Here is a 22461-nt window from a genome sequence, read left to right as displayed (position 1 = left end):
CTTGGACTCTGGGCAGTTGTCTTTTTTCCCTGACATAAACTTTGATTTTCCTTCCCTCCTTGTAGAGGATGGCTTTAGCTGATCATCGTACTAATGGGAAGGAGTCCAGGTCATCCTGAGAAGAGTTGGCTTGTGCAGAGTCCAGGACGCAGATTTGTTGGATTTCTGTAAGCCACTCGAAGCCACGTGTTCATTTCTGATGACAACTTTACACTTGTGTTGGCAGAACACCCACAGTGACAACTGTTGCCCATGTTTAGTCTGTTCGGGAGCTCTACCAGCTAGCATGTTTGGGGGAAGACCTACACTGTTCTTGTTAGAAGCTGTGTAAATATTAGATCTTTCTGAATTTATCTTCTCAGATCTGCCATAATTTTAGATAAATTGCATCCTGTGGTCGCCTCAACTTACTCTTTGAAATGAAAGATAAAGGGTTTAGGCATTCTTTGGGTCATTTAAAGTACAATTCTTTTTGCATCAGTAATTGGTTTTATATATGTCCGGTTTATGATTTTTAAAATTTTATTTCCCCTGTGTCTTGGTTTCTTGTGGCTGCAATTACCACAAACCTGGTGGCTTCAAACAACAGGAATTTATTCTCTCGCAATTCTGGAGGCCAGAAGTCTGCAATCAAGGTGTTGAGCCCATTCTGGAGGCCCTATGGGAGAGTCCCTTTCTTGCCTTTCCAGCTTCTGGTGGTTGTCAGTTTTCCTTGGCTTATGGCCTCATCTCTCCCTGCTCTGTCTTCATGTTGCCTTCTCTGTGTGTCTGTCTCAGAACTCCTGCCTCTCTTAAAAAGATACGTGTGATTGCACTTAAGGCCCACTGATAATCCAGGATAAATTTCTCCTTTCACATCTTTAAATCACATCTTTTGCCATGTAAAGTAATATTCACAGGTTTGAGGGATTAGGTCACGGATAACTTTTGGAGGGCTAGCATTCAGACTGTTATACCCTGGTTCTCTAACCCCTATGCAAATAAATTTTACCTAATTCAAAAAAGGAAAGGTTATTTTTAAAAATGAGGGGCAGCTGGGGGCAGGGGAAGGCTCAGGAGACCCAAGTGAGCCATTTGCCCTCTTCAGTCCTTAGTTTCTTTTTTCTTTTTGGCTGTGTTGGGTCTTTGTTGCTGCACACGGGCTTTCTCTAGTTGTGGCAAGCGGGGGCTACTCTTTGTTGCGGTGCGTGGGCTTCTCATTGCGGTGGCTTCTTGTTCCAGCGCGTGGGCTTCAGTAGTTGTGGCTCGCAGGCTCTAGAGCGCAGGCTCAGTAGTTGTGGCGCATGGGCTTAGACGCTCTGTGACATGTGGGATCTTCCCGGACCAGGGATCAAACCCGTGTCCCCTGCATTGGCAGGTGGATTCTTAACTACTGTGCCACCAGGGAAATCCCAGTCCTTAGTTTCTTATATGGACGAAATTGGATAGGTGAGAACTAATAGCCCTCTAGACCTAAGACTTTTATGAAGTGACTCCTAAATTGTCTTGGAGTTTATTTTTGAAGTTAATTTTAAATGCAAATCAAGAACTCATTCTTATATTTTGGGCCAGTGTAGTCCACTGGTGGTTTTGCCTAGGACTTGAGGGACAGAAGACTTTGTTGGCTGCTTGTCAACTTCTCAGGGTGTTAACACAGGATAACAAACTGTACTTGTTAATTGTGTGTGATTTTCTAAAAAGAATGTAATGGACTAGCTGGACCACTTTTCACTCATTCTAATGAGGCTGTGGACTGTGTAGTCTGGATTTCCTATCCAGTAAGAATAGTTCATCAAATTTAAACACTTACAATCAATTATACCTCAATTTAAAATTATTTTTAAAGAGAGGGGAGTAAGCAGAATATAAAAAAAAAATAGCACTGACAGATTTTTTTGTAACTGAAAATAGGTCATGGACCTAGTTTTAAAATTTTTCACATGCAGTCTTTTTTTTTTAACCAATTGGCATGCCGGATCTTAGTTTCCTGACCAGGGATTGAACCCGTGCCCCCTGCAGTGGAAGTGCGGATTCTTAACCACTGGACCATCAGGGAAGTCCCAACATGCAGTCTTATTCTTCAGACTTACCAAGTGCCTGTTGCATTGTGTTTCATTGCTAGGAAGGACACCAGAAAGCATAGGATTGAGATGGTGTCATTGAAAGGACTACTTTAAGATCAAGTTTCATAACACACTCATTATTTATTTCTTGCATGGAGAGGAGGAACCAAATTGAATTCAAGTATTTCTCTGATTGTAATCTACAATTCTTAGAATAAAGCAAGTTCATATCTGAGACAGCAGGCATAATTATGTTGGAATAAAATGCCCTCTGCTAAAGAGGTCAGCCAATAGGCTGGGAAATCTATCTTAAGTTTGGTTTCTGAGGCAAATCCTTGAACTCCTTGTGCCTTGTTTCTCATCCCTAAATCATTAAGACTCACTACCTCACAGGGAGTTGTGGAGGGTAATATACTGCTAATTTGTTCAGTGTTTCACAACAATAAATTATATCTAGGAATCTGATGAAACATAGGCAACCCTCATGTATATGTGTAGTTGGAGACAAGCATAGATGAAACTTAGAGATAGTTCAACAAATTCATTAAAGTTATTTTTAACATCCAACATTTCACCTTCTGTTTCCTGTATATTTTCCGAAGTGTTTTCTTGTTCTTTTTCCGTGACAGACATGAGGTAGGTAGGGCAAATAGCTAACACTAGGTTAGATGATAAAAGGATCAATTCATCAAGAGGACACAATAATTCTAAATTTTACACAACTAATAGTAAGTGTCAAAGTACAATAAAGAAAAAAACAATAGAACTAAATAATAGACATCCGCAATTATGCTGGAGACTTCAACACCCTCTTTTAATTAAAAAAAACAATAGAACTGAAATAGTAGATATCTGCAATTATATTGAAGATTTCAACACCCTTTTTCCGTAATTAATAGAACAAGTAGACAGAAAGTCAGTACGGAATAGACTTGAACAACACTATCAACCAGCCTGATGTAATTGACATTCATAGGATATTCCATCCAACAGTAGCAGAATACACATTTTTTTCAAGTGCACGGGAACATTTATCAAGACAGACCATCTTCTGTCATAAAACAAATCTCAAAATTAAAAGGATTTGATCATACAAAGTACGTTTTCTGGCCATAATGGAATTAAATTAGAAATCAGTAACTGAAAGACATCTGGAAGATCCCCAAATATTTGAAACTAAACACACTTCTAAGTAACCCATGGATCAAAGAAGAGATCACACACAGAAAATTAGAAAATATTTTGAACTGAATAAAAATGATGACGTCAAAATTTATGGGATATAGCCAAGGCAGTGCTTAGAGGAAAATTTATAATATTAAATGCTTTAATTAAAAAGGCAGAAAGATCTAGAGTCTGTTTCTATCTTAAGAACCTAGAAAAAGAAGGGATAAGAGTGATGGTGTTTAAGGGTACAAACTTGTAACAAGTAGTAAATAACCCTAAAGACCTAATGCATGGTATAGTGAATATGGACAATAATATTGTACTGCAATTATGTAACATAAATATCACTACATTGTCCACCATATTACAATACACAAATGTATCAAAGTAACACACTGTACACCTTAAACTTACAGTGTTACGTGTCAAATTTATTCAATTAAAAAAAGAAAAAGCAAATTAAACCCAAAGTAAGCAGAAGAAAGGAAATAGTGAAGGTAAAAGCAGTAAGTAGTTGATGAAGTATTAAGACAAAACCAGTAGAGAAAAATCAATGAAACTGAAAGTTGGTTTTTTGAGATGATAAATAAAATTAACGAGCAAGTCTGATCAGGGGGAAAACGTCACAAATTACTAATATCAGGAATAAGAGAAGGGCTATCACTACTGATCCTACAGACAGTGAAAGGGTAATAAGGGAGTATTATGAACAACTATGCCAATACATTCAATGTCTAAGGTAAAATGAATGGCTGCCTTGAAAGACAAACTACCAGAGCTCACTTCAGAAGAAATTCAGAACCTCACTAGCCCTATATGTATCAAGGATAATGGAATTTGTAGTTAACAGCCTCCCCACAAAACTCCAGGTCTAGATGGCTTCACAGGTGAATTTTCCCAACTTCTACAGAAGAAATAATATCAAATTCTACACAGACTGTTCCAGAAAATAGAAGAGGAGGAAACACCTACGTGTTCATTGTTTTTAACTTCATCTACTATTAACTTCCCTGCTTTATATATATATATATTTTTTTTTTTTAATAAATTTATTTATTTATTTATGGCTGTGTTGGGTCTTCGTTGCTGCGCGCGGGCTTTCTCTCTAGTTGCGGCGAGCGGGGGCTACTCTTCGTTGCGGTGCACGGGTTCTAGGGTGCACGGGCTTCAGTAGTTGTGGCTCGCGGGCTCTAGAGCGCAGGCTCAGTAGTTGCGGTGCATGGGCTTAGTTGCTCCGCGGCATGTGGGATCTTCCCGGAGCAGGGCTTGAACCTGTGTCCCCTGCATTGGCAGGCGGATTCTTAACCACTGCGCCACCAGGGAAGCCCCTGCTTTATATTTTTAAAAGTGTTTAGCTTTTTTACCCCCACAGCAGACCTATGAGATAAGTGGGGCAAATAGTTAACACCCTTAAGGTTAAGTGAACTGTCCAGTTCAACCTTTCAGTGATCTAGTTGGGATAGGACCCACATCTCCTTATTCCTAGTCCTGATATTGCCACTGTTAACTAGCTACCCCTTTAGTAGCTTTTCTGTAATAACCTTTGGGGATGGTGCTAACCAGTGCTGACTTAACTAAGGAGAATCTTAAAATCCTTAGTCCTTAAGTTGAAGACTGGGCTAGACTCACTGCTTATGCAATGCTTGACACCTACTTGGCCCTCAGTAAATGTCCCATAACCAATTTTAGAGCAAGGATCAGTATTACTGTATCATCCTTTTGGCACAGGATCTGAATTGGGATGATGGTTGGAAGCTGGACAAAAAGAGAGTCAGAAACATCTTATTTGGCATAAGCAATGTGTCAGAGTGCTCAGTGGAAGAGCTGGGTGGTCTGAGATTGGCCCATCCCTTTAGCTGTTTATCTGATGGCCTTTCCTTGCATTTAACTATCAAGATATCTGAAGTGTAGAGCACACTTTTATGATATTGTGGCATAGTAACTCACACTTAAATGTCAATAGAGACGCTTGCAGAGATGTACAAGGTTCAATAATTTCTGGTGTAGGTTTGTTTCTCCTGTCATCACCCATTATGTATTTTTTTACAGCTTTTAAATTGCCACAGAGAGAAATTGGTCAGGATCATAATAGATGGCCAAGGAGCTGCCAAGGATACCGTTGTATGGGATGGGAAAAAGTTCAATACTGGCTTGATTTTATTTATCTAAATTGTAGGCTATGACTTCAATATAATTCATGTTGCTAATACACCAAGGTAATGGCAGAGCACAAAACTATGCCATATGTTGAAGGAATGCTCTCTTTTACTCCTGAAGTTTTACAGTCTGAGATATCTTTCTTATTCCAATTATATAAAAACTCCTTTTTTGTCAGGATGTATTAATCAGGTTTTAGCATATTGACTTAAAGTCTAATACCATCTCAACAGTTAGAGATTTTAGTTGGGATATGCAAATTAATTTTTATGACTCTTGAATGTCTTTGCAAAACTAAGACTATGTTAGAATGTAAATTGTTTGGCATAGTAGAAGCTCTTCCTTCAAATAGAGGATTTGTTGAAATGACCTGAAGGGGCCCTTGTAACCCTTAAGCTGCTGATAGCCAAAATCTGTACAAGCTAGATAAGCATGAGTCTTAATTTTATGGCTGTTTAGAAACTGCTTTATGACCATAATTTTATTTGGTGGTGGATACTTCAGTTCTCTTTTAACCCTTCCATATTTTGTGAACATGAATTGCCAAAGTGGTACGTAAAAATCTAAGATTCGTGGTAATCTACTCAAATGTTGCTCTTACTCATTTTTCTTAAGATTTATGATGAAATTGCTAGGTTCTTCATGAAAGGTGACAAGATCTACTAGTTCATGCTTCATCACATTTAATTAATAGAGAGGAGTGGGTGTGAGATTAACACTCACTAGAGACTGTGGTGCTTTGAGATGAATTCAGCACATTCCAAGGATAGAGTTGTTGGAAGCACCATCTGGAAGACATTTGCCCATAGTGATACAAATTCTACTTTCTCATGAATCTTGGAACAATTGACTATCTAACCTCTTGCCCAGCGATGGGTTTAGGTGTGCCCTAACTAAATTTAGAGAAGATGGACACTCGGTAGATTTGAATAAAGGAAAGAGACAAATCTCATGTAAAATTACTATTTTGTGGAATTGTGATCTGGTAATGAGTTATCAAGAATTTGTGTGTTAGTGCTAAATATACCAATGAACCAGACTTCACGCTTTGAGCAGTTCTGAGAATTGCTGTAGTACACATTCATTTATATTTTTTAATGGCATTCAGAGCTTGGAGGACAGTACAGTCAAATGAAATTTATAAGGCACCCTTTATCTCCATTTATAATGTAGATGTTTTAATCTAAAAGAACAAAAGGCTCTTTACTGCCTTGCTCGCTGGAGCAGGAGGCTTAGATAATCAACAAATAGGATACTTTGCCCCCAGAATAATTCTGTGACTGGTTGAAGCAGTGCCTTGGCCTGATTTTTGAAGGATCATGAACTGGAGCTTGTGCTAGCCAAGGGAGAGAGCATTTCCTCTTTCCACACTCCTCTCTATTAATAAAGTTTGTGTTCTCTGTATGTGGCTTGTTAATGACAGGGGTGTTAACGACCACAGTTAATCTTCCTCCTCAACTCTTTCCTAATCCAGTCTCTTAAATAGACATTTGAAAAGCTTTTAACTCCTCTTGAGTTGGGTGCTCATAGGCTTTTGGTGGAGGTAGAGTGATAGTTATCAGCCCATTTAACAAAACCTGAGACAGCTAGGACAGCTGTAATGTGCATCCCTAGGCTGTGTTTTTGTTAAAATGTCACATGGCTAATACTTTGGAAATCATAAATCTAGTGGAAGAAAACATCTTTATCAAGGGTATTTTAGTTTTATGCTGTATGTGTTAACAAACCTAAAACTATTGGTACTTCTAGATCTATAAAGAGCAAAGAACACAAACCAGATTAAAATGGTTCTGTAAATTTGGTTGCTTTTCATCTGTTTTATTTGCTGCAATACGGCTATAAAGATGACGCCTTGAAGACAATGCTGTAGCTGACAGTTTAATCTTCGCGTAAGCCACCAGCTTTCCCCAAGGGCCTTAGGGGAGAAATGGGAGTTTCTCAAGCCTAGACCAACTGAAGTCACCCATCAGTGGCATATTAATACATGTGATAGGGACCTTTGCATATGCCCTTGCCCTTTCCTACTCTTTAGAATGACTTTCTTTATAGAAGATTTTGCCTTTTTAGTGGGCTTATAAAATTTATGTTGAAACTCTAAAATAAAGAGCTCATTGATTATGCATTTTGACATTTGGTTTGACTAATGTCAGTTTAGTAGGTAGCTCGGTGAGGCAGCTTAGCAGTTGGTTTCATTAGTTTTAAACAATACAAAGAAAACTTAGAGAAAATCTTAGAATATATATAATACATATATATGCTTTTGCTCGTAAGTCGTAATGAAAATACAGTGTGCTACACCAAGATCTAAGAAAAGCCACCAGGACAGTTGACATTGAAAAGTCAACTGGAGGGACTAGAGCAGAGCCTGAACTAGACAGAGCAGACAGATACCAGAGATCTCATGTGGGTGGTTCTGTTTCCAGGATTGATTGGTTGATACAAACAGCTAATCATTACATCCGTTGTTCTTCTGGATTGCTCCAGTTTTCTGTAATGCCCTCTCTGTAATTTCTGGGCACTGGCAGTTTTTACCATTTTTTTTTTCTTTTACCCGTATAATGTGTGGGGTTTTTTTTTGTCCCTCTCTTTCTGCTTCACCTCCTCACCTCTTCCCCCCCTTTTTTTTTTCTGGAAGATTCATGTGTTAAAGAAGTTTCCTGTCATCGACTTGGAATGTGGGTTCTGACTGTGCCTGACCGCAGAGCTCTTTGATGTTTGTCCAAGGCTGAATTTTCACCAGATCCCTGGTTTAGGTGTTTCTCCCCCAGCACTCAGAGGCCTGTAAGGTGAATTTGCCTTGTATCATTGATATGAAGGGTTCGTGGGCCTGCTCTTTCTTGTCATCTGATGGGCCATTAAATTGCTGGACTCTGTGGTTGTTGATGCCTTTACCAGAGAGTTCCTGTGTATGTTCAAGAAAAGGCTGAGAGCTGTTATGTCTGAAGGACTCTAGAAACTTGAGAAGCTCTCCCCTTCCCATGGAGATTTCCATAAGGATAATAAGGTTGTGCTCAGAGGCTCAGCCTCTCTTTCTCTGTCATGGTATTGGGATTCTACCTTAATCAAGCCATCATCCTGCCAGCCATGTCTCATTTCTCACACTGGAATGCTCCCTCCTTCCAAGCTCAGCGTGAACCACCAGTCTTGATGCTTTATCTGGTCCAGGCTCTAGCCCTTAAATTGTCCGTCTGACTCTGTGTTTCATTTGACCCTAATACACTGGGTCGCACTGTCTAAAAGAGAATTACGTCCCCTCCAGTGTCTGAGTGCATTTCTCATTTACTGCTGCTCCTGAGCAGATCTGTAACTTCAAGGTTAAGATAAGACACATTCCATCAGAACTGTGTCGTCATCCTTGCCAGCTTCTGATCTGTGACTGTCCAGGAGATTTACAAGACAATTGCATGCCATTCTTTACAGAATATTATGGTTGGACTCTGACTCCCGGCATAAGGCCCAATTTGATTTGTCAGCTGTTACAAAACCCATTTCCCAAAGAGAAAGGGATCTTAGCCATGTGCCTTTTAGGCAGTTCTTAAGAGTGGGAAGGAGGGAATTCATCTGGCTCTTTATTTCCTGATGTTTTAAGGAGAAGGATGGACACCTGAATGTTTTTGTCCCTTTACTCGTTGAATTCCCTTGTTTCTCCTGAAAGGTTTCACTAAAATGTTAGCATTGCTGTCCTTCTTTCCTGTCCTTTATCCCTTTACAGAATTGCTTAGTCTTTTCATTCTGCCATCTCCAATGCTTTCCTGAATTTTTTTTTTTTTTTTTGGAATGACAAAGTCAGGTTTATTGCTCCAGGTTAAACCAGTGGAGACAGGATGTGGGGAGGGGGAGGGGGACACAGGAAGCTGGTGAAGGCATCCTCCTGGCCTTGGCCTGCGCTTGGCCTTGGCACCCTGGGAAGCGAGCCGGTGCACTTCTGACCTGCTGATCACCTGCTCACGGGCCAGGCCCCCAGTAAAGTTTGAGGCGCAACCCAAGGCTCTGGGGAGCACAGCCCCTCCTCCCTGCACAGGTCTGAGCACAGAGAGGGTTGCGGTGATGGCCTCTGCTGGGCTGCATCCTTAGGAAGGCGTCTTGGTGGAGGAAGGGGCTGCTGCCTTCTTTTTGGTGGGGGCCTTCAACAGGGCCAGCTTCTTGGGCAGACTGGTGCTGGCTTTCATCAGCACATCATGTTCGATCTTCTTCCGGATCCCGACCTCCAGGTTCTTCTTCAGCTTTTGCTGTTGCACGATGCGTGCCTTCTTGGGTGCGATAACGAGACCGCCCTTCCTCGGGCCCCGGTTCCGCTCCGAGGCTGCCGCAGCTGTCTTGCTCTCCGCTGGTTTCCGCGCCTGGAACTTGCGCTGCCCCTGCGCCATGATCAGTCATGCCGCTTTCCTGAATTTTAAGGAGTAAGAATTTTGCCCTGGAGAGAAAGGGTTACCTGCCTTTTCTCTGAAGGTTTATTAGTTTACCAGCACCTGGTTAACAGAGACACAGTTCCTCCTTTCTTGCTCTGTAACATGTTGAACTGCAGGAGTTACTGCATGTGATATGGTTTAATGGCTTAGGAATTTGGAAGGTCACATATTTCCTGCTGCTGTTGTATTAGGCCCTGTAATATTTTTACAAAAGCTTCTCTTTGGGGGACTTAATAGCCCTTTGGTTTCAACATAAACTCACTCTTTCCCTAGGTGGTAGGCAGTGGGGATTTATTTGGCCCACTTTAGTGATTCTGGGGTTAGAGCTAAAATCTATTTACTCAAGATCACACATGGCAAGTTAATCACAGAATCACAACCCTGATCTAATTCCTTTGGCATTGTTTTCATATCCCTTAACTACAAAAAGTTTTAAAAAGTTAGGAAGAATCGAGAAAGGCAGTTTTTACTCAGATTTCCTGATGGGTCTATTCAAGGTTGAAGAAATCCTCGTAGTTGAAAACTGTCCACTTTGCCCTCATACCCTACAGTTTCTTCTGTTTGATAACCAAAATAATAACCAGTCTCGATGCTTTATCTGGTCCAGGCTCTAGCCCTTAAACTGTAAAAGAATCACCATTCTTTTTTTTCCTCAGTCGGGTTCTTTGCTTTTGATTGTCCCTTTTTCTTAATCTCCTATGGCAGCAGCCTCTATCTCTAAAAGACCCATATCTGTAAAGCAGAGAGCAGAGTTTTGGAGCTCTCTAAAATGTTCTTAGGGCCAGGAGAAAGGAATTCATGGGACTGCAAGTCTTAATTCTCTTTTCTTTCAGTCTTCCTTTTCTCAAGTATTAGGGATTCTTAATATACAAAGTTTTAAATTACTATACCGTATAATTAATGTTCCAGGTGGGTAATTATTTAAAAATTTGTTTTATAACATTACAAGAACAACTAATGAGAAGTGGTTTTAATAGTAATGGTTGTGACTGGACTGCTCCCTCCCTTCTCTTTTTTAAAACTACTTAAGAATTAAATTTTTTTCTATCTATAATTTCAGCTGAAAGGTTCTTTGGTAGTGCTTCAAGTCGCTACATTCTGTTTCTGTATCCGGTGATTCCCCCCAAAGGGAAAGTTGTATAGCATCTTTGAAATCCTTCCCTTGCCCCTCTCCGATTAGTCCCTGCACCCCACCCCCACCCCAGCAATCTTAATTAACTGTTCAGTGACAGATGGTAGAAAAGGCCTTGTCTAAAGTGCTTCTGGTGGGCTGGATTAGGGGGTGGGTAGTTTGTACTGATCTTCTTGTAGAAGGAGCTAGCCTTTCCCCGCCCCCCGCACCCCCCCCCCAGTTGAGCTATAATCCTGTTATATCTTAAAATGCTATTGATTAATTCCCAGTGCTCTTAGAGGAATAAGCACAAGTTTTGGGTTGAAAATCCAAGCGCCAATTCCCTGGAGCTCTGAATGCCTTAGCCTTGAGGCCAAGGGAGGTACCTTCCAACTTCTCCACCCAGTCTTCACTGAAAAGAAAAGTTAAGCCTTTTAACTTTTCCGTTTGCCTCTCCCCCCGCTCCCTCAGTCTAGTACGGCTGCCAGTTGCCATGGCAACGGACTGGGACAGCTGCGCAGTGGCGCCTAGGCAGCTGGGTGGGGGCGGGGGAGCTGCCAGCCCGCCAAGCCCCAGACCTGGGAGGGGAGGCCCCTTCTGTTAGCCCAGAGGGAAAGAAAGAACTGGGGCGATCCGGTAGGTAAAGGAGGGAACCCCCATTCATCTGCTGCCTCTGGGGCTCCTCTTCTGCATGAAGGTGTAAAGGTAGATTTTCCTCTTTCCTCCCTCAAACTGAAGAGCACATATGTAAATCCTTGTTTTTCCTTGTGAGGCAGGGGAGGCCATAGCCACAATGCTTCACTGCATGCATCTAACCCGGGGCTGGTTTTAACCCTGGCGCGCTGACCTAAGCTGCTCAGCTCCCGGAAATTCCAAGGTGAGTGGGGGCGGGGGTGGGTTACTCTCCCTGGAATATGACATTTCCTGTCTCTGGTGAGGTTGGAGGCTGCTTTTATTTTAAATAAATCAAATAAGATTTTTTTTCTTGAAGCTTAGGGCTGTCCCCTGAATTCATGGAAAAATTATTTTGAAACCCCTCACCTACATTACCCCATCCTCCCACCCCGTCTTCCAAATAAAGTATGTTAATGAAGACATAGTTTTATTACGAGGCAGTAATGGGTACGGTTTTTTGGGTGGGCAGACCTATTGCTAGTAAGTTCTGGAGGTATGGTTTCCAACTGTATATTCTGGGAATAATTCCCTAAAATTTGCTAATTTGAAGTAAATTGATAAATGCAACTTTTTATGCTACTCGAACAAAATTCGGAGATCAGTAGTGACCTTCCCTATTGCTGGGGTGGTCTTCTGATCCGGATGGAAATATTTTTAGTGCTGAAAAAAAGCTTTAAAGGTTACAGCAAAATAAAAATAAGAGTTCAGCTAAGAAAACAGTTCCTGCTACTCTGTAATCCAGACTCTAGGCGCCATTTAACATGGTTAAGGAAGAATTCTTAAAAATGATTATGGTAACAACAACGTGGGAATTTAAAAAACTAGATTCTCTGTTGAGTACCCCTGGTTGTGCATATTTCTGAGCTTAACTCAATTTCCATTTGTGTTGCTTTGCTTCAGCTTTCCTTGGGCCTATGAATGGTTCCTCTGTGTTTTGAGGCTTCATGTTGATGTGAGTCTGGGACCAGACTTCTTTTTCCTCCTCCTCTTCCTTTGGCCCAAAGTCAACTCCAGTTAAGAGGAGAGGTACCTCCTTAATAATTGGATTAGTTGAGCCTTAAGAATTATTGAACAACTCAATGACTAATTTTGATTTTTAGGACTAAAAAATCTTTTTCTCCTTCCTGCCTCCCTCCCATCCCCAAATGAAAGGGGAAGCTTAATGTGTTTGAGATGTCAGCCTTGCTTTTGTGAGCTGATGGATGCTCAGAAGGGACAAGCTCAGTTTGTTTAAGGGAAATGTACTGAGTCACTGAAAATGTGGTGAAAGGTGCCTGAGCAGGACTTTTTTTGTGCTGCTAAGAGACTGTTCAGGATGCTCAGAGCAGAGGAAAGTTAGATTTTGGTGGCTTTTCTTATTTTCTTTTTTTTTTTTTCCATTTTTATAAAAAACCTTATTAACTTTGGAGGGAAATGTGTTAATTCTATCACGGTTCTTTTAAGTGAAGATTTTCCATACTTGTCTTTGAGTTTATGACTTGTAAACAGTTACAGAATTAGCTAGGAGTAAAATCCCATACATTACTTGTCTTATGGAATCTGAAATTAGAGGAGTTAGATAATTGTGCCACCTAATAATTTTGATCTTGTTAGCTGAAGAGAAAGTTGTAATTGAGAAAGTGGGGATCTGCCCATTTTTGATTAAACTCTTAGGACTCATTCATCTGTAGGATGCTTTAAGACACAAGAAAAAGGTACATGGCAACTTCGTGTTATACCCCCTGCATCCCATCAAGAAGAGACAGAGTTTTAACTGCTCACGTGGATTCTGACCATTTTTGTCCTTCCCATTTGCAGGAACCCGGTGGCCTTAGTCTTTCAGGTGGAACAGCGTGAGACATGGGAAAGAAAACCAAGCGGACAGCTGACAGTTCTTCTTCAGAGGATGAGGAGGAGTATGTCGTGGAGAAGGTGCTAGACAGGCGTGTGGTTAAGGGGCAAGTGGAATATCTACTGAAGTGGAAAGGCTTTTCCGAGTAAGTGCCTTCTCTCAGGCTTTGGGACTCTGCGCAGGTAGACAGACACAGACATTTCCCTGTGAACCATCACCATCTTTTTCTTTCACCACCTGCACTCCTTTCTAAGAGTCAGAAGACACAGCAATAAACTAAGCAAAATCTCCCCCTTCTTGGAGCTGATGTTCTAATGAGAATGCTTTTGAGAGGCAGTATAATGAACTGGTTAGGAGCATAGACTGGGGGCCAGATTGCCTGGGTCCAGATTCTTGCTCTACCACTTATGATATGAGCTGGGTGACCTTGGTGAAGTTCCTTAATCTTTTTTCTTCCTCAATAAAATAGGGATAAGAAATAGTATATATCATAGAGACATTGGGGAGATGTGTAGAGCCTGACACATAAGCTCAGTGTAAGTATAAACTGCTACTGTTACTATTCTTTTGGATGTAACTAAGCGAAAACACATACATTTAAGCAGAAGAAGTCGTAGTTGATCCCATAGCCCATAGCTTTCGATAATGATCCTTGGACCTCAAGATTGTCCTAGGATGAAACACTCATCTTAATGAGAGACTTAAATCTGAGACCACATTTTTCCCCCAATATTTATTTTTAAAAATTTCAAATATACATACAGCTGAGGCAAAAGAAATGGAGTGAACACTCAGATACACACCACCTAGTTTCTACAGTTAACATTTTAATATAATCTATCCCTTTATCTCTCAATTTATCTTTTATTATTATAAATTTTTATGTCAATGAGCTTTAAGAATGGTACTGAAGTGTTGACTATTCAGAATTAGGCAGTAACTGACTTTATGTTGAAGTGCTAAAGTAGGTTATTCTTTCCTTTGGAATAAGTAGAACTAGACACACAAGCATAGGAGAGGTAGCTTGAAAAGTGAAATACATGAAGCTGTGTGATCATTAGGCATTTTGCCTCAATTTCTCATTAATTCTCTTCCCAGGATGCCTGATAACAAAGAATGGGTTTCTCTGAACTCCAGTGAGCTTTTAGGAACTGGTTTAGGCTCCTTAGAGTGGTGCTGTCCAATAAAAATGTAATGCAAGCCACATATGTAATTTCAAATTTTATGGTGGCTACATTAAGGAAAAGTGGAATTAATGTTAATAATATATTTTATTAAGCACACTACATCAAAACGCTATTTCAAAATTAATTAATACAAAAATTATTGATAAAATTTTACATTATTTTTTCATGCTTAAGAATTCAAAATCTGATGTATATTTTACCTTTTGTAGCACGTCTCAGTTCACAGTAGCCACATTTCAAATGCTCATTAGCCACATGTGGCTAGTAGTTAACCATACTGAACATCACAACTTTGAAGTGTGAGACTTAAATATAATAAAAGATTGAATGTTTTGCCAGTACCTTTGGACAAAGTTATGATCAGGAGCCTTCAGAATATATTTAAGGTTATGTTACTATGGGAATCAAGTTTCTCATGTGGAGCACTGTTGGTGTTTTAGGTGGGGCAGTTTATGCACTGCACGATGCTTAGCATCTGTAGCACACACACACACAGCACTAAATGTGGGTAGCACAGCAATCGGAATGTGCCCTCCATATTTCTAAAGAGTAGTGGTATCACAACATCTTCTAGAGATGTGAGCTATGAATTTGAGAGACCTAGAGCACCATGAGAAAGGAATTAAAATACACCTAAAGACTTTGAGGGTATTTATTTGGCCCATTGAATCACCACTGGAAATTGTTGGGCAATTTGAAGAATTTCAAGACTATATAATTGAGCTACTGGTACCTTACATACATAAAAGAGGGAAAGAAAAGGTTTAGGGTAGATGGATTAAACCTTTTTTTTTTAGTATTTACTTATTTTTTTTGGCTGCGTCGGGTCTTAGTTGTGGCACGCGGGTCTTTCATTGGGCTGCGTGGGCTTCTCTCTAGCTGTGGTGCGCGGGCTCCAGAGCATGTGGGCTCTGTAGTTTGTGGCACGCGGGCTCTCTCGTTGAGGCGTGCGAGCTCAGTAGTTGTGGCGCACGGGCTTGGTTGCCCCGCAGCATGCGGGATCTTAGTTCCCCAACCACGGATCAAACACGCGTCCCTGCATTGGAAGGCGGATTCTTTACCACTGGACCACCAAGGAAGTCCCAGATTAAACATTTGTCCTTACTTTGTCAGAAATATCCAGAGTTTATTATTAAAGACCGGAACAGATTGTGCCCCTTCAGCATTGTCTACAACTAAGTACCTACTGTTTACTAGGCAGTGGTCATATTCTACCTCATGTGTTCTCTCTCTTTAATTCTCATAACAGCCTTTAGAGGTATTTTCAGTTTACATATGAGGAAATTAGTTGTTTGCCAAAGATAACAGCACTGGTATGTGCTGAAACAAGGACCCAGCATCAGATTTCTTTGGCGCTAAAACCCAGATTCTTTATAAATTATACCGTGCTATCTTTTGGGTGAAAATTGATTGATGTAGAAATAACAATACCAATATGGTAGGAAAAGGGATAAATAATCTCATTAGAAGACTGGCTTTCCTTGCTAGCAACAGAGATTCTCTCCTACCTCTGCATCTGCTTGCTTATTATGCTACAGTGTTGGCACGTCTCTTGATTTTCGTGCCTTAATTTCTCCTGGGATAGTAAACTTACATATATATTCTGTGGATTTAGGAGAAAGTTATTGTATGAGGAAATTTTTTTTGTTTTTTTTGTTTTTTTGCTGAAAGAAGAGCTATGAGGGAGAGGCTTTTCCGGTTTTGGCTCAAATGATTTAGAAATAAATTTTGTTTCATTCTTAAGCTCTTTTTGCAGAAAGTTGAAGTCTAGAGTAAATATCTCAGATCTTCCCATCATTGTGCTACTTAGTTGAGTCATTATGGCATGTGTTCAAACCATTCCAATTTAAAGATACCTTATTCAAAAAACAAAAACAATAAAGGATCTAAAATGAATGGTGCATAAATGTAAAAAATGTTTCCTCAGTCGATGAAGGGATTATAGAAACTGCTATGATATATTTACAGATACATCTTAATGTACCTAATTCTTACTATATAACCAAAAGAACCTCTGCCACTGGCTAGGAGTGAAGAGGATGCCTGGTCTAGTTTTTCCCGTGTAGAGACATTTCTTGCTTTGATTCCATAAACTGCGGATGGTAGTTGGTGGTTTGGTTTTCTAAAACCCATGCTGGGGATACAGAGAACAGCTTTGTGAATACCAACTATTTGTTTTCCTCATAGTAGGACTCCCTTGATCCAAGTTTAATTAGACACAATTTTTTAATTTGGATTGTTTTTGCTTATTAATATACAAATGTATTTTGACTACCTAGTATCCATAAGTTGAATCCAGAGCGTTGAATTAATGCACTCCGAATTCCAGTTTTGAGTCTTTTCCTTTTTATGGTTTGTCTATATTCTAATGATTTAAGCCCTTACTGCCTCTTTTCTAATTATTTTAATCTTCCAATAACTTGTTGGCATTTCTTCAAAATATAAGTAACATATTTAAGTTAGTATAAACTGGAGTGCATTTAGAATTAGATTGTCTTCTCTTCAGCATTTGCATAGATGATTATATGTATGAAATCACGTTATTTTGCCACTTACAAAGCAGAACTTATATTTGAGTGTTTTAACGGCTTTATTGAGGTATAAGTTACATACCATAGGATTTATTTATTGAGAGTATAAAATTCAGTGATTTTTAGTAAATTTACAGAGTATGCAACCATCAGCATGCTCCAGTTTTAGAACATTTCTGTAACCTCCCAGAATTCCCTTGAACCTAAATATTTGTATTTAATCCCAAGCCCTAGCCACAGGGAACCCCTGATCTGCTTTCTGTTTTTAAATTTGTCTTTTTCCTAGAGGTTTCATGTAAATGGAATCAGACAATGTATAGTCTTTTGCATATGTTTTCTTTCACTTAGCATGTTCTTTTTTTATACATATATATATAAATTTATTTATTTTTGGCTGCATTGGGTCTTCGTTGCTACGGGTGGGCTTTCTCTAGTTGCAGTGGGGGGGGATTACACTTCCTTGCAGTGCGCAGGCCTCTCATTGCAGTGGCTTCTCTTGTTGCGGAGCACGGGCTCTAGGCGTGTGGGCTTCAGTAGTTGTGGCACGCGGGCTCAGTAGTTGTGGCTCACAGGCTCTAGAGCGCAGGCTCAGTAGTTGTGGCACACGGGCTTAGTTGCTCCACGGTATGTGGGATCTTCCCAGACCAGGGCTCGAACCTGTGTCCCCCCTGCATTGGCAGGCATATTCCTAACCACTGCGCCACCAGGGAAGCCCACTTAGCATGTTCTTGAGGTTCTTCCATGTTGTAGCATATATTAATATTGTGTTCCTTTGTGTTGCTAAATAGTATTCCATTGTATGGATATACCACATTTTGTTTATCTATTCACCAATTGATAGACATTTGAATTGTTTTCTGTCTTTGGCTGTTAAACTGCTGCTATAAGTAATTGTGTGCAAGTTTTTTTTGTGGATATATTTTTTCTCTTGGTTAGATTCCTAGGATCAAATTTGTTATCTCCTTTAAGCATAGGGTTTCTTTCCTTTTTGCCTACTTGTCTTTAAAATAAAGGCATTGGATTCCCGCTCCTCCCCGCCCCCCTCATTTCTTTCCTTTTTTCTCCATTCTTCTTGCCCAGGGAGCACAATACTTGGGAACCTGAGAAAAACTTGGATTGCCCTGAGCTAATTTCTGAGTTTATGAAAAAGTATAAGAAGATGAAGGAGGGTGAAAATAACAAACCCAGGGAGAAGTCAGAAGGTAACAAGAGGAAATCCAATTTCTCAAACAGTGCTGATGATATCAAATCCAAAAAAAAGAGAGAGGTAAGCTTTATTTCTCCTTTTTCCCCCCGCAAACTATTATTCTGCCTCCCCCAATACCCCTCCTCCCAAAACAAGGGCATTATTTTGGTTATTTCTGTTCTAAGGATGGCCTGCAAAGTAAATTGTTGAACAAAAGAGCTTCCAGGAAGACATGTTGATCGACCACAGCGCCCCCTCCTGGATGAGTGAGAAACGTAATATGTGTTCGCTGAATTGCGTTAGGGTGGCAAAAATAAATCCCGTAAAACATTCAGCCACTCTGTGCCTTATCCATGAATAAGTAGCTAATTATCTTAGAGAGGGAGAGTCTTTGGTGAATTTTTTAAGGATATAAAGGAGCTTTTTAAAAGCTTCACTTTTCTTTTGTTCCAAAGGTAGCACTTAATTTCAACCCTTTATAGTCTTTCTTCTTTTAAATTAAGGTGAAATACACATAAAATACAATTAACCATTTTAAAGTGAACAGTTCAGTGGCATGTATATTCTCTTTTGATCCTATTATATTTTTATATACTCTAAATAAATTAATTTTCATCTTCCTTTTGAATCTTCTTATTGTTCAGTTTGGAAAAATGTGTTTATGAAATTTTGGTTTGATTCAGTTGCCTTAATTCTTCTGAATTTTAGCTCTCAAGTAACTAGCCATAAGCAGTTATTGCCTCTCTCCTTTTTTCATATATATCTTTTCCATCTGGGCACACATATACACATACCCCACCCCTCAGCTTCCACTCCTTTCATTTATTTCAAGGTTGTGAAGCCTTTTGTAGTGAAGGATGTACTGTACCCTTAAAGTTTAATAAAATAAAAGCGTAAGTCTGCTTCTGAATCTTCTAGCATCACTGCCATAAGCATCCTTATTTATCTTCATTCTCCTTGGATACCCATCTTTCCAGAGCATCAGTTCTCAGCCCTTGCTGCACATTAGGATCATGGCAGGGGACTGGGGGGTTGCTTCAAAAACCTCCAGTGCCCAAGATGCACCCCAGACCAATTAAATTCAGATTTCTGTGGGTCGGACCTAGGCATCAGTATTTTCTAGAGACTTAACACAAGTGATTCCTGGTCTCCTGAGGAAAGAAAATGGGAGACCAGCTTTCCAAAAAGAATCGAAATAAGAGTGAAAGATTGGAGGCTGCCAGTGAAAGTGGACTCTAGGTTTTTGTTTGTCTCCTTATTTGTTTCCCTAGTTAATTTTACGTTTTACAATCTTATTTTTTAAACTACCCTATTCTGGTGAGGTGTATATATCATTGTGATACAGTCTACTGGTAAATAATTTGAGAATGCCTTCCCTTCTCTAAGGCGCTAAGACTTGTTTCTTTCTTTTTTCCTTTTTTTTTTTAGCCCTTTGTATTCTGGCTCTTGTCATTTGATTCATTTTCTAGCTAAGTAAAAAGACCAAAAAACAACACAGCATAAGACTTCTGTAGCTATTTGTGACATATAGTGTGTATTGCCTCAACCTCAGGCTTCTGTCCTTTTCAAAAGGAGCGACCTGGCTTTGAGACGCTGGCCAGTGCAGAGAGTTTTGTTCCTAGGCCAGGTTCTGATGCTGCTGACCTTCAGAACCACCCCACGTGTCCCTTACATTGTAATGTTCATCTGGGGCCCCGACAGCATTCTCAGCAGTGCTGGCGGCTGTCAGGTAGGCAGCTGGGAAGATAGGTGATTGTATATCTTAAAGGTGCAGGAGGGGATTTCGTTTCTTTCTTTAGACCACTGCAGAAGAAATTTGTTAGTCGGCATTATGCCTGATTTAAGATTACTGCCTGTGTAATGATTTTAGCATTTTCCTCACCTCGGCTCCTTTTCAGCAGCGTGAACAATTTTCTTCCCTTCCCTCCCTATGTGGCAAACTGTTTTCAGCCGCCAGCTATGATTTACGACTTAGTTTGTGCACCAGCATTCCAGCTGTGAGCAGCTGTGTGCACATCTGGGAACCTCCTCCCTTTAAGCACCCCCCCAAAAGAGGCTATGCTTTTGAGTCTGTATGTCCCCTGATTCATGCATGGAATTTCCTTCCCAGTGGGGGTTCTGGTATCTTTGGGGACCACCTGGACGCTGAATGTATTTCTCAGAAGAAAGCAAGGTGAATGTCAGATCAAAGAGATTTTATCATGAAAATCAGACAGTGGTTTAGTTCACTTGGGCAGTCCTTCTGAAATCTTTTTTTGTGTTGCCACTAGATAAGTGGCATTAGCCTCCATAATGAGGTTTTTAAAATTACCTGGTTTGTATAAAATTTCACCATTTTGCTCTCACCAGTGCCATCACACCTGAATCAGACCCTATGCTCCTTATCTAGATTGCAGTTTGACCAAGTTTGAATAATCCCCTACGGAATTATCAGTTTGTTTTAAATCACTGTCCAGTTCTGCCCTCTAAAGCTAACGACCTATCCCCATCAGGAGGGGATAGGCACAGATCAGGGCCTCTTCCCCAAGTGTGTGGGTATTACAGTATGTGAGCGCTGAAAGAAATTTGCTATTTTATGGTAGTGCCTTGAATCATTCTTATCTCTTTTCTTTCATAAATATAGATGACTATGTGAAAAGAAGTATTAAAAATATTGGTCAGTGTTAGGTGAACTAAAAGTCTAGAAAATAAAGATTGAGAGGTGGTATATTTGAAGTTTATAAAATGAAAAAGGATTTAGTTCAGGTGGGCTTGTTTATCATCTCAGAAGCAACAGTTTAGGGGTAGTCCATTTATCATATCAAGGAGATTAGATTAGGGGATTAGAGAAGTTCCTAGATGATGACTCCAGAATATTTTAAGGGATATTACGAAGTTTTAAGGACCACTCCTAATCCTTTGAAGGAATACTTGAAGGACAACTGCATCTTCCTGCAAAAATATCTCTTAGCATTATTGTCACTGGCTGACCCAGTATTGTACTTAAGTTCTAAGAACTTTATGAATTGGGTGACAAAAATGGTATCCGGTGATATTAACTTAGGTTGTGCTTTGTTGAGCTGAGAAATGGGGAGGTTTTTTACTCTTATCTCCAAGCTGTAACCTTTCTTCATCTTCTATTTATAGCAGAGCAATGATATCGCTCGGGGCTTTGAGAGAGGATTGGAACCAGAAAAGATCATTGGGGCAACAGATTCCTGTGGCGATTTAATGTTCCTAATGAAATGGTGAGAGAGATTGGGCCTCACTCTGCGATTGTGTTTCTTTGCCAGTGGCTTGCATTCGTATGGAAGATAGGGAGGGAAGACTGAGTATTCCCCAACTAAGAATTTTGATCGTCACTGATCTAAATTGTTAACTGATACCAACTGTCAGTATTAAATGGGAATTATGGTTCAGAATGGATTTAAGACATTGTAAAGCTTTGGTATTAAGCCAAATTATATTAGCCCACATACCAGAGGATGGTAGAATTGAGGTAGGAAGCATATAAACGTGACCTAACCGTTTATTTACACAGTTCTGAATCATTTACCGTCACACCATGAGCCTGTGGCCAAGGAATAGGAGTTGAGTGAGGCTTTCTGCCATCGCTGAAGACAAAGACCACTGAATAATGTCTAAAAGAGAAAAATAATGTTAACAAAAAGCATTAGGAATAACACTAGCCAAAGCACAAGTTATTTCATCCGGTAGAGGGAATGGCTCTTAAAGGAAAGTGCGGTTACTAACCTTCAATTTGGTTTCTTAAAGACGAAGTGATTTATGGTGTGGCCCTCACTACCTCTCTGTTTCCAAGTGTTCTGGGCTTGTGATTTAAGTTTGGTCTCTAAATAGAGGGTTCATGCTACAGTGCCACAAAGTAAGCTAATTACATTAAAAGTTGTATAGTCAAGAGGTTTAATATTTTATCTGATCGAAATTTTGCTGGTAAATTACCCAGAAGTCTATATTTGCAGAATCACTATACTCTGAAGTAAGGAGCTGTATTGACTGCTTTTCTCACTCAGCCATATATGGGACTTATGATTTACATTCACATATTAACTAGCTTTTTCGACCACAGTCCAAATTTGGGTAGCTGCTCTAAGCTGTGTGTTTTCCCCCTTCTCTTCTCATCCATAATGCTCACCTCTATGAATTCAACATCTCCCGTTTTCTAGAG

General features: G+C 40.0%; 1 protein-coding gene and 1 pseudogene across 6 annotated transcripts in view; one reads left to right on the top strand and one right to left on the bottom strand.

Moving 5' to 3' along the window:
• The window catches only part of CBX5 (chromobox 5), a 37018-nt gene that overhangs the window by 5340 nt on the left and 9217 nt on the right, over positions 1-22461 (top strand). For 2 of the 6 annotated variants that reach the window (XM_068559926.1, XM_068559920.1), the window contains exons 2-4: positions 13359-13537; positions 18191-18377; positions 21423-21523. In XM_068559926.1, coding sequence (XP_068416027.1) covers positions 13401-13537; positions 18191-18377; positions 21423-21523 — 425 coding nt within the window. In that variant the 5' untranslated portion in view covers positions 13359-13400. Of the gene's footprint in view, positions 1-65; positions 168-11432; positions 11523-11548; positions 11592-11662; positions 11764-13358; positions 13538-18190; positions 18378-21422; positions 21524-22461 lie in introns of those variants that run through there. The other 4 variants (XM_068559923.1, XM_068559924.1, XM_068559921.1 and 1 more) reach the window with 4 other exon arrangements.
• On the bottom strand, positions 9144-9739 carry LOC137775008 (leydig cell tumor 10 kDa protein homolog pseudogene; annotated as a pseudogene).

The sequence above is a fragment of the Eschrichtius robustus genome, chromosome 13 (assembly GCF_028021215.1).
Source record: "Eschrichtius robustus isolate mEscRob2 chromosome 13, mEscRob2.pri, whole genome shotgun sequence".
Taxonomy (NCBI): domain Eukaryota; kingdom Metazoa; phylum Chordata; class Mammalia; order Artiodactyla; family Eschrichtiidae; genus Eschrichtius; species Eschrichtius robustus.
Note: the sequence above shows the minus strand (reverse complement) of the source record. Positions and strands in the feature narration are given on the sequence as shown.